Source organism: Phascolarctos cinereus, unplaced genomic scaffold (assembly GCF_003287225.1).
Source record: "Phascolarctos cinereus isolate Bilbo 61053 unplaced genomic scaffold, phaCin_HiC Scaffold_4;HRSCAF=312, whole genome shotgun sequence".
Lineage (NCBI taxonomy): Eukaryota > Metazoa > Chordata > Mammalia > Diprotodontia > Phascolarctidae > Phascolarctos > Phascolarctos cinereus.
In genome coordinates, this window is record NW_027555847.1 from 363,053,257 (window position 1) to 363,066,087 (window position 12,831).

Sequence of the window (12,831 nt, forward strand, 5' to 3'; positions counted from 1 at the left end):
GGGAAATGAATGTGGCAGCTTTGGACATATAGTACTTGTGACTTATAACAGATTAAAGAAGAAATAGATTGCAATGACAAGAGAGCATTATTCCACCTAAAAGCTGAGCAATGAAAAGAAAGAGAAAGAAAGACAAAAGTTTAAGAGATGGAAGAACAGAGCACGTTTGCTCACTGTATGAAAGCAGTCAGTAAAACCATATTACTTGATTTATAGTAAAAACTGGAATATAAATACACAAGAGAAATACAAAATATTATGTGAGACACTAAGAGGGGAAATTTACTTCTATCTGGAGAAAAGTGGGGAAGATTTAGGAAAGGATTCATAGGAAGTGCAATAGATGTTGGAAGTTGAAAGATGGGAATAATTCCAACTGATAATACTGTGGTAAAAGGGTAATGAATCTGAGAATTGGGAACATAATATTAGCAAAAAAAAAATTAGATGAGAAATTGAGAAAGGTAATAAAAAAACAAGGAAAAGTGAGTAGCTCACTTTGACTCTTACAGATTAGGCAAGAAACATTAGACAAGGCTGGAAAGGCTCTTCTCCTTAGTCTGGACTTGATTAAATAGTTGATTTTTATGGTCCTTACATATTGAGCTCTTTGAGGGTAAGAACCAGCATCATATCTGACACCCTTCTATCCAACTCTGCAAATGTTTAGTATTATGCAGTACACAGAGCAGGCCCTTAAGTATTTGCGGCTGCTGCTGCTATTCCTGATATATACTGGGTAGATTCTTACATAACAGGATTTTTTTAAAAGACAGGAAGAAGAATGAGTGGTCATGTGTACACGAAATTATGTATCGTTGACAAAGTACTACCAATGTCAAACATAATAAATTTTGAAAACACTAAGCTTAATCGTGTGAAATGTAAACAAACTTTCCCTTTCCCCTTGTATAAACCAAACTAACATGTAAATCCCCCAAGACATTCTTAACAAGAGGTAAGCGAAAGAAGCCAATAGCTATTGATAAAACCTTAATCTCCTCTCAGATTAGGGGGCTAATGAGACCGTATAATCATTAGAAACAATTGAGTGGAGAGTAACTGCTGAAAAAAACCAGGTTTAGTATCAGTTGATTATATCATAGTTCCTTACACAAATACATATGTTAACTTTGGATCCCCAGAAATATAGCTACCAACAATTAGTCAAAGCTTGATCAGGCAAATGTCAATTCTTTACTAAAACTAACATTAAGAGAGGGTTGGACTATATTTGCTCCAAGATTCTTGGAGGAACACATAAATACACACATATCTACATATATGTCTATATGCAGATACATATGTATGTGTATAAGAATAGATGCCCATATCTATCTATATATATGTATTAACACATTTACACAGACATGCCCATATGCATACGTGTGTGTGTGTACATACATGTGTGTGGATGGAATTCTGAGTATCATTCCCAAATTAAGAAAAAAAGTTTCCAGACATTCTTCATGGAATAAATTTGGCCTTGTACTAGTCTCATTTCTAGTTAATAGTTCACGAAACCTCATAATGAAATCCATTCTTGGATTGAAAAAACCTTCTCAGTAAAACAGAAGATATTTGAAAGATCACAAACGCTTGATGGCAGTCAGTCTGTAGACGCCCATATGAATGCTTCCCCTCAAGATAAATAAGGCTATGGCAGCTGCTGCCTGCACTCTAAGGCTGGGCTCACATCAAACACATGCAATGCAGCAGAAAGGAGAGAGAAGAACCTGCTTCTAAAGCAAAGAGAAATTTAAAAATAAAAGGGTTAGAATTCTTTGGGTTGTTGCTTCCAATAACCAATTCATATGCTCTACTTGATAACCTATGTTTCTGTCAAAGAAAATGCCAATGGACCTCAATAGTGGCTCATTGAATTAATTGTCCAAGATATCCAGAGAATGTTCTTTTGTTTTTAGCTCTCCATTCTCCCGAATGTTTCTAATTAAAAATATTTCAAAGATAATTACATACTAAAATAAATTTAGTCGGAAACACTTAAATTAGAAACCTATTTATAATTTTTAAAAATGCTTAAATGCCTTTGTGCCCAAGTCAAACTATAAAACTAGCTAACATTTTGGTAGTACAAATTGGATGCCAGAAATACGGTAATGATCAAAATTGTCTTTTTAGGGAACAAGTTGTCAAAGTAAGATTATGGATATTTTTTAAAAAATCCTTATGATAGGAGTGACCCAAGTGAAGCAGTGCACTGGAGACGACTGTGGAAGGCATGAAGACTTTGAACCTACACTGATGCATTCATATCTGGGGGAAATACTTCTAAAATGTCAGCAGCTTCCTAACCCTTTTCTGTGTAGTTGTTCTACTGCTTTATGAGGGATAACATTAGGCTAAAGCAATGATGAAACACACAGCTGTTTACCGGAAAGGGGTCAGAGATACTAAAAAACAAGGGAGTGGGGTGGACTGAGAGGGAAAAGAGCAAAGATGGGGAGTTGAATAAAGTCGTCCAGGAGATAGCATTTGCTGCACCCTTGAAAAAGTGGTACAGTGAGCTTAGCAGTAGAGCTGGGATATCAACCAGCCTAATAATTATTTATGAAGCTAACGTTACAAATCGTTACAACTCATAAAACAGAAAGGAAGCATCACCTGTAGAGCAAAGCATTGAAAAAAATATAGATAGACAGATTTTATAGATGGATAGATTTTTACATTTACCATCAGAAACATAAGCTTTTTAGCAAGGTAAGGATGCTACATGATGCTGAAAGACAAAATAATAATAATAATGCAAAACACAGGGAATGAATTCTTTTAGAAAGCACTGAAATTCAGTGGTTATAAACAAAAGAAATCAATCTGATTAAAGTTTCCATATCACTTGTTCTGCTAGATAGAAAGTATGAGAGCTGCAGAGTCATCATATGGCCTGGGTGAAGTAAGCAGCTGTCTTTCTGTGCTACATTTCACTGAAAGGGAGAGCCTAGGAGAACAGGAACGCACACAGGCAGCAAGGGCCAGAGTCTGTGTGAGTGAGTCTGTTTTCACAGCTGGAGATAGGGCACTTACTATTCTATATACAGCATCATTGAGCCTGGAGTCTCAAGTGGGCAGTGTTAAATTGCACTGTAATGCAACTTGAGAATTAATGATTCCCCATAAAAGTTTTACCCATGCTTGGTCCCTAAAGTTATTTTGCTTCAAAAATAAGTAACATACCACATGCACTGCATTACTATTCACATGGAGTACACTTCTTAATTAATCAAAGCAAACAAATAAAAGTATTTGAACTAGACCAAGTCCTAACACAGCAGAAAAGAACTTTGGGACATGTATTGATGTAAACATTTTAATTAGTTAAGAGAAACTACATCATTATTTCCTTACTTCCTAACACTTTAAAGCATAAATTACTTTTGATAAAAAGGCCCAGCACAGGATGAAGCTGCAAATAGGTTCCTTATGGATTTTCCAACATTAGCATGTGACCTTTGGCTAGGTTTGGTTTTTTAGTTTCAGGTTTTTTGTTTGTTTGTTTTTTAGGTGGAGAGGATAGAATTGCTTTTTAAGCATTGAAAAAGGGAAACCATTATATTTCGCCAAAATGGGGACATGGACATATTTGCTTCAAACAAAGTCAGGTAAGGGCACTTGAAGACTTATAAGTAACAAAACTTCTTAACTGATAAGTATTTTCTTGCAAAACATCAGTCAGTCTTATTATAACATTATGATTCCAACCAAATACTGGACCCACAGGTACGCATCAAGAGCATAAGAACAACACGACTTGAGGTTAGAAATTATGAGTAACGTGGTTCTTTGAAAAGGAAAATTTCAAATGCTGTAGAAGAAAGCTCCTTTTAGTTGCAATGCCAAAAAAACAAAAAACAAACAAAAAACAAAAATGCATTCCCAGTTTGAACCCATTACTTTTATCTAATGTTCAAATAGGAACATACCACATTCAATGGCTAACTTACCAGAGTGTTTGCTGCTGTACAAGCAGGTGTGTCTGAACTACTCTCTTCAAGAGTCTGGTGAGGTTCTTCATGACCACGAGTGACAAGAATTCTAAAATGTTGTTGTCGGGAATTCTGATCTTGCCTAATCTTGAAAGTGCAGCCCTTATTCTGTGGAATCCTTTCTACTGAGTTACTCCTGTGTATTTCAGGACAATTCCTGCTATTGTTAGGAGGCTCTGAATTCACTCTGTCTTCCATTGGGCTAACTCGTTCAGGTCGAGGTTGGACTGGATAAGAGGTACTCCTTTCTAGCCTTATTCTTGGATACCTGACCAATCTGTCCCCCTTTGTTCCAGTAAATCCAAAATTGTAATCACCACCAGGGCTTGGAATACTTGCTTGGGGTTGCTGCAACTGGAAAACAAAACACCTTTTCCCAGAACTAGAAGATACATCTGGCACATGTTGCAAAGACCAACGCCTGGGCTCAGGAGCTGAAGGGTTGTTCTGAACTTCTGATCCAAAGGGCAGGAGTCTAACCTGACGCATTTCTGCGCTCGAAGCACGATGCTGAATTCTTACTCCAGTTATGTTCGAGCCTGAAGCATTTTCATTGCCTTCTAAAGCCTGAGCAACTGAGGGGACAGCATCACCTTGGGTATCTGAAGGAATGGTACAAAACACTCTGTGACTGCAAGCATTATTAGATCCATTGACCTGTTGTCCTAAATCATCAAGCAACCTTGGTGGAGAATTACTGGGGGATTCTCTTTCTGAAGTTCCTTGGGAGCTGCTTTGGGATGAAGAAGGTCTACTTACTGGTGTAGTAAAATTCTCCCTAAGGTCTGAAAATTTATAGGGAAGGTCCTCATCAAGAGAGTCTGGTGCCCCGCACTCATCCGTATGTCCGTTCACAGCTTTGCGCTGCAGGGAGATTTGCACAGATGAGCTCCTTGTTGGACGGGCATCAATGTTATTCAGCAGCTGAGGGATAAACATGGATGTGCTTCGTTTGAGGGATCCCACTTCTTGTAGACTACCGCCACCATACTCTGCTCCATTTTGAGAGAATGGGTGAGGACTGTTTCTCCTTGGCAAAGTGTGGAATGCCATAAAAAAGTCGTCTTCTCTCTCTCGATCTAGGATCTCTGATTCAGGGGCTGTGTTGCTTCGACCAGAGCCAAAATGAAACCGCAGCCGATGGGCCATGGTTTAACAGGAGGGCAGGAAGGGAAAGGGAAACAACAACAACAATTCAGGCACTGCCAGAAGTTAAAAATCAAAGACATAAACTCCAAGAAAAATCGTCCCATCTGCCAAACTGTTAGCACTGCACCAACGATAGCGACAGATAGCAGAAATAACCCAAGTGGCAAGCTGCATTCCAGGCATGATTGGATAAGAGGAATCAGAGCTTCTGCACACTGGGACAGAGGGTAGGATGGTTAGAGCCACATGACCTTGTTCTCCCTCTCCAATGCCAGCTTCTGGACTTGGGTTGTTTTTTTTTTTCCCTCCCTCTCCCTCTCCCTTCTCTTTTAAACAGTAAGAGCCTGAAACAGCACCTTCCCAGCTGCTCTTTTTCCATCAGAAAGGCATTGCCCCAGCGGGCGAGCTCTCACAGCTGACTAGGGCAGCAAACACTCTCAGCGCTACTATTAATCTAAATCACATCATATTCACAGGATACTTCTGAACTAAGCAACACGCGTGCACACGCTCCCCCCCACACACACTCATACACTTTCCAAAATGAATACAAAAATTGCCTTCCATTAAAAAACAACCCCACATTTTCCCATATCCCCACCAGAAAGACCAACTTAAAAAGTAGAAACAGATTTCAGGTTTTCACCAGCAGCAGATTTTGTTTGTTTGTTTGTTTGTTTTGCTGGGTTATTTATGACATCATCAGACTACCGCGGTGGAATGCAAACTAATAAAAACGTACTATAAATATAATTACACACTACCCAGAAGTAGCTCCCTTTAATGCTAAATAATTAGACTATGATCAACAAGTAAGAAAATATCTATGTGGGGGATGGGATGGGAGACAATTTAAAATACTGCTGTAGTTAATACTATAAATCTTGCCACTACACTAAAACTTTCTCCTTAACAGCTGCCAAAAAGAAAAAAAGATTACAAAGAAGAATTCTCACGCAAGGAAAGAAAAAGAGCAATAAGAAACACAGCTTAAGAAAATATTGCCCCTCGTACATGCCAGGTAAGAAAGACTGAAGAAAACCAAAAAAGGTTGGTATACATGTAGATTCGGGTTAATTTCACATAGAAACCATATAGAGGCAATGTTGCCCCAAATCAGTGCAATTTGGATGCCCACATGGCATATTCTTATGCTTGCTAAGAGCCAAAATGCTTCACAAAATAGAGGAGTTTTAAAATTCATAAAAAGTCATCATTTTCATTAAATCAGAACAACACTTTTAAAAACAATCATTTATCATTGTCTTTCATATTAATTCTTTCTCACAGACCAGAAATAGCAATTATTTAACCATATGGATTGACCTGGGGTAGGAAAGGAATACAACCCAAATAGAAAGGCCTAGACAAGTTTCTATTAAAATCCGAAAGTATAGCTTTGACGACAGAACTGGAATCATGGATATGGGGTGGTGGCATGGGGGTGGGGGGAGTTCAACACCATGTTTAGACATCCAACTCTGTTTTCTAGCGGCATGTTTTCTAATGCCAAGATGACCAATTATGAAAGAAATGGAATCTGGCTTGTTCAACACTAAAACTGCCAAGCACCAGCACAATCCCATATTGTCTTTAACAGGCCTCCATGCCAACAAGAAAGAACACAGCTATTCGTCACACAGTAACAGTGCTGCAGACAGCTTGGTGCAAACCCAGGTGTTAGTATTATTAAACATAATTTTCAGATAAAGCATTCTTTCTACAAAAGTGCACTGCCAAACTTGTCTTAAGCATTTTAGACCATCTTAACACGGAATGCTGGAGGGGCAAGAGACAGAATACAAGAAAATCTTAAAGGTAGCACAGTTAAATAAAGAAATAAGGGAAATTCTTTTATTTTCACAGTGAATTCTTTTGGACTAGAAACAGTATGCTAAATGCAAAATTAAGTTCAACCAAAAAAAAAAAACCACGTTTATTTCCTTTCTAGGTATTATGTCTCATTTAATTATCAAGATCTAGTATACTTGAATTGGCTCTGTCTTATCTTAAGGGATTAAGATACAGTCTCTTCCATCTAACTTTTCCTGGCTATGTGCAACTAAGGCATAGCAAACATCAAACCTCCCCCCCCATCCCAAAATAAACCCCCATCCATTTCTATCTGAGTATAAGCATATGTGCATGACAGAATTTAGATCACTGACAACAAAAATGTTAGCATTATTTATATACTATATAGCTACATATTATGTTTTTATGGATTTCCTAGTTCATAATTTTTGGGGGGTAAAACTATACATTCACCAACATTGGACCCATATATTTTTAAATTTAAGAGCTTCTGAGAGACATGAGGAAATATAACTTGTTTTAGATGGTTTAGGGAATGACATTAAGCCTTATAAAAACAGAGATTGCCATAATGCCAGAGAAGGTACATACTAATCTAAATTCAATAAAATAGCATGGTCAAGAAATACTCCCCCAAGAACTAGAAGGCTTGGGCTTAAATACTGCCTCTACCTTTGACTAAAAAGCAGTGTGATCTGAGACAAGTCCCTTCACCAACTCTGTGGTCACCAATTCTAAAGCATTTTATAGTGCTTTAAGGTTTACCAAATATTCACAAATATTATCTCACTTTATCATTATGACATCTCTGGGAAGTGGGTACTGTTATTATCCCCAGTTTATAGATAAGGAAGCTGAAGCAGAGAGAGGTTAGAACATCATGGGTGGGGAACCTGCAGCCTGGAGGCTACATCTGGCCCTCTAGGTCCTTGGGTATGGCCCTTTGACTGAGTCCAAGTTTTATTGAACAAATCCTTTCATTAAGAGGATTTGTTCTGTGAAGTTTGGATTCAGTTAAAGGGCTGCACTTGAGGACCTAGAGGGCCACATGTGGCCTCGAGGCCCCAGGTTCGCTACTCCTGATTAGGTAGTTTACCTAAGATCATATAGCAGGTAAATGTGTATGGCTAGATTTGAACCCTGGTAAACTGATTTTTCTGGCATATGATTGTGGGGATTGCCATACATGGTATGCTTGTAATAATGGTCTTTTCTTCCCCTTTCAAAGGATCTACTTAGCTGTATAATGTATTTTCCCCATTTAAGCAAAATGAGGAAACAAAATCTCAAATTGAAAAGCTGGCCCTCTTTTTGCACTTTCCCCCTCTAATTGTTATCTTTAGGCTATTTTAACTAAGCATTCCAGATAGAAGTTTTCCTTCTATACTTTAAAGGAGACAACTAACCATCTTTGGGGGGGACCTAGGTGGTGCAGTGGATAGAGTACCAAATCTAGAGTCAGGAAAGACTCATCTTCCAGAGTTCAAATCTGGCCTGACACTTACTAGCTGCATGACCCTAGGCAAGTCACTTAACCTGGTTTGTTTTAGTTTGTAAAATGATCTGCAGAAGGAAATAGCAAACCACTCCAGTATCTCTGCCAAGAAAATCCCAAATGCGGTCACAGAGAGTTGGACACAACGAAAAAACCACTGAACAACAATAACAAAACACTTTTAAAAGAACTGTCATGAAAAAAAGTTGTTTTTTTTCCTCTCATAAGACAATCCATCCCTCTTTTCAAATTGTTAGATACATCTTTAACTATTTTACATAAAGAAAAGCCATGTAGACATGTATACTTTGGAATTCCACAAAGTTAGTTTACATATAATGAGTAATTCTTAACCATAACTTATACCACCATTCTGTATACCAAACATCAGCACATAAAGAGTCTATGCTAACATTAAGGGGTTTTATTTTTACTTACTGGGAGAAAAAACACACACATGCACAAATAGCATCAATCTTCTCCTGTGCCTCTAACACATAATTAGCACAAATATAGATGAGAAATATTTAAATTTTTAAAAATATCTGGATATTACTATATAAACTGCTCTGACCCATGCCATACACATGTTAATGAGTATAGATGGCTGAAAGTCGAATACATTGAGATTCAGAATGATCTAGGTCCAAAGACCTGGGTCCAAGTCTTTCTTCTGCACATATTATCTGTGTGAGCCATAGACAAGCCACTTAATCTTTCAGTGAGCCAAACAATTATTTAGGATTATAAATTACAGACGAATTGACCATCTGCATTGGTGGATGAATTTTCTATGTCGGGCAATTTCCTACACTGATAAAACCAGAGGTCCAGAACCAAAAATAAAAAAAAATTCTAAATACATAAACAAATACACACAACTATTCAAATATGTTTTGGTATACCATAAAAAAGATGCAATTTTCACATTAAGATAATTGTTTGGGGAGGGGGATGGTGGGGAGTTGAAGGTCAAAACTTACCAATCTGTTTTCATCAAATACTTCAAACAGGAGTCTATGATTGGATGGACTTACCTACAAGAAACACAAATGTCACCTTCAGGGACTCAAAAATAAAAAGAATTCAAAACAATAACAACAATATACTCAAAAGATAAAACAAAAGCAAATAAAAACAATGATAAACTGGGGATACATCTAACCATACTTGTCTAATATCATTAATGTCTACAGTGGAAGGCACCTAAAACAAATTTTTAATTTTCTGGATGTTACAGACTTTTAGCTACAATACTGAAACAAATGAGAATGGAAAAAAATTACTATGTATTTTTTTCTGAGAAATAAAATTTTAAGTGTTTTAAAATTTAATTTTTATCTATTATAAAAGGCATTTCTTGAGACTATCTATAGCCTCATCTTTCTACAGAAACTTGAAGCCCAAAGAGTTTTCTCTTAAGCAGGTCAGAGATAAGTGCTCTATAAAGATATGAGAGAAGTTCCCACAACTATGTAATATCTAGGCCAGGACCAGAGCTAGAGCCAGTGGGGAAAGGAAGGGAAAAAGCACTTATTAACTACGTACAATATGCCAGGCACTGTGTTAAGCACTTTACAGGTAACTCATTTAATCCTTGTGACAATTCTGTGAGGTGGGTGCTCGTGTAATCATCATTTTACAGTTGAGGAAACTGAAGCAGATAGACGTTAAGTGACTTGCCCAGGGTCACAAAGCTAGTGACTGTCTGAAGCTGGACTGGAACTCAGGTCCTCCCAAGTCAGGTCCAGTGTTCAAAGCACTGTGCCACCTAAATTGTTTAATGGGTTTTCTATGCCTCTGACCTCAAGCTGCATCACTCTTTCTTCCTCATGTTCTTCGTCATTCTTTCACTCCTAATCAATAAATCAATCAACAAGCATTTATTAAATACCTACTACGTACTAAATACCTTAAATGGCACATAGCATGGAATGTTTTCTTAAATGTTTGAAGTAATCCAGATTTTTAAAAAAGAGAACACATGAGACATGACATAATGATATAGAAATGATATAGAGTCAGGGGACATAGGTGCAACTACAAGCTCTAATATTTACTATCCATGGATCCTTGAACAAATCACTCTTCCTGGGTCTCAACTTCTTCATTTTGTAAAATGAGGGGCTGAATCAAAGATTCAGTCTATATTTTATAAACTCCTAAAATGCTAGACACACAAAGGCATCCAGAATTACTGATACATATTATGAAATTCTCTTTTTCCTCAATGCTCTTATCTACTTCTCAAACATTCCAGGAGCAACAAGTGTATTATAAATTATAAGGGAATACTTCCGGCCCTGACTCTGACACAAACTTGCTGTGGGGGGGGGGGGAGTGCCCGCAAGTCATTTAACCATCCAAGATCTTGTTTTCCTAGACTGTAAAATAAAGAGATTCTTAAACGTAGACATCTCAAAAGTTCTTATCTGGTTCTAAAATTCTATGATATTGGAGAGAATAGGACAGAAATTGTCTTTTTTCTTTTCTACCCGTGGAGAGGAAAATTTTGATTTCTTTTAAAACCACAATTTCAAGGCCATTGTATGTCTTCTAGTAAGAGATTTGAATCAATCTCTCAGATTTCTATTATTATTTTTTAAATCGAATAAACACATACAAACCCTCATGTAGCAATTTTTTAAAAAAATACACAAACTATTTCTGTTTGCAGATTAAATTAACAAGACTAAGGTTAAATGAAGACTGAACAAAAGTAACAAGACAATTTTATCAGGATGGAATCAGAAAGTAGTAAAGAATTGATAGCTTGAAATCTATGACATTCAAGATAACAGTACTGCAGAGGACACTAAAAATCTTGGGAAAGCATTAAGTGTAGGTAATTTCTTCCTCTGGTTTTGTTCTTTAGTGTAGCTTTAGTGTCAAGGGAAAGAATTAAAAGTTTAAGAAGAAAAAAATATAGAATTAAATGTGGGCTGGCCAATGTTTGTTGAATAAAAGGGTGTGTGTCCAAATGTTTGCTAAATGTGACCAATTCATTAAACTGAAAAGAGCCTTAAAATATTTGGAATTTAAAATTAAGAATTCAATATTGCTCCACAGAGTTTCATAACAAGCGCGTGGTTTTGGTTTAGTTCATTGATTTTTCAGCTTTTAACTATTAAAACCTTTTTCTATTCAAAGGTATGGAGGAAACTAACTGCCATTTAATTCACTATGCCAGGCTTCACATCTCAATGTATTAGAGAAGCAGTCAAAAAGTTTTGCAAGTGCAACATATAACAAACTATTAAGACTAGATGGAAATGGCAATAATGAGGCATTCTGTTACAAAATAATTTTTAGAGATTTTGTGCTATTTTGAGAGTAGTAACACCATTCAATTATTCCAGTGGTTGAATCAATTAATATTTCCAAAATATTAAAGCAGTAACTAACAAAAACTGGTTAATTACATTAGAGGATTCTGTAAGTTAATTCACAGCTCAGACTTCTCCCCAGAGGGCTGGCTAAAAAAGATTAAGAACTACTGACATTTTACCTAATTTAATAATATTAATAACACAAAAATAACTTTCTTCTAAAAAGAAATTCAGATTGAACATCAAAGATTTTCCTAGTTGAAAATTTTAATTCTGAACTTTAGAACAGTTTTTGCCAGTCTCTAAACACCTTCATTATATCCCTACTAAAATGAATTAAAAACAACAACATCCAAGTACTTTAATAAATTGTTTGGTCCTTCCCCATATACCTTAACTAATATTTAAATGAGTCAAAGAGGTAAATAATATGACAGCTCTTCTCATACTTTGCTGTTGTTGTTTTTAACCTTTTAAATACTTTGTTCAGAGGAGACTGAAATGTCAGAAAGTAAATGTTAGGTATTAATTGCCACTTGGCAGTCACAATTATGATAGATGATTATACATAAACATACACCCATGCACAGAGAGAGCCCCATTTACAGAATCCTCTGAGGAAAGTGTACTACTGCTGTGACCACGGCATTAACAAATTAAGACTGAATAAGCAGTTCCATTTCTTCATAGCTTTTAGATTTTTTTAGTGATGATATTTTCTTCCATTCACATAATCTTTATACCAGAATGAAGCAGTACCATATTTTGTTTTTAGCACTCCTGGCCTCTTGAATTCTCCTTATTAGCCTCCGGTTTGGAGAAATTGGGATACTAGATAGTCTTAAAAAAGAAAAAAGCTTAACAGCCAAAATGTTCACCATCCAACAAAATTGAAAATAAGCAGTAGTACGCCTTCTCTCCCCAAAATAAATCAAAAGAAAATGTGTCTAACTAGTTATTATTAGGAACAAATTGGTGTAAACAAGTTAAAAAAACTTACTCTAAAATAAAATTCTTCATTCCATTTTGGATTCAGTGT

General features: G+C 36.5%; 1 protein-coding gene across 7 annotated transcripts in view; it reads right to left on the reverse strand.

Annotated features, from left to right (window-relative positions):
- The window catches only part of NEDD4L (NEDD4 like E3 ubiquitin protein ligase), a 453,729-nt gene that overhangs the window by 189,330 nt on the left and 251,568 nt on the right, over positions 1-12,831 (reverse strand). For 3 of the 7 annotated variants that reach the window (XM_078153241.1, XM_020994788.2, XM_020994798.2), the window contains 2 exons: positions 12,793-12,831; positions 9,447-9,500 (listed from right to left, as the gene is read on the reverse strand). In XM_078153241.1, the coding sequence (XP_078009367.1) occupies positions 9,447-9,500; positions 12,793-12,831 (93 nt within the window). Of the gene's footprint in view, positions 1-3,962; positions 5,443-9,446; positions 9,501-12,792 lie in introns of those variants that run through there. The other 4 variants (XM_020994759.2, XM_020994770.2, XM_020994735.2 and 1 more) reach the window with 4 other exon arrangements.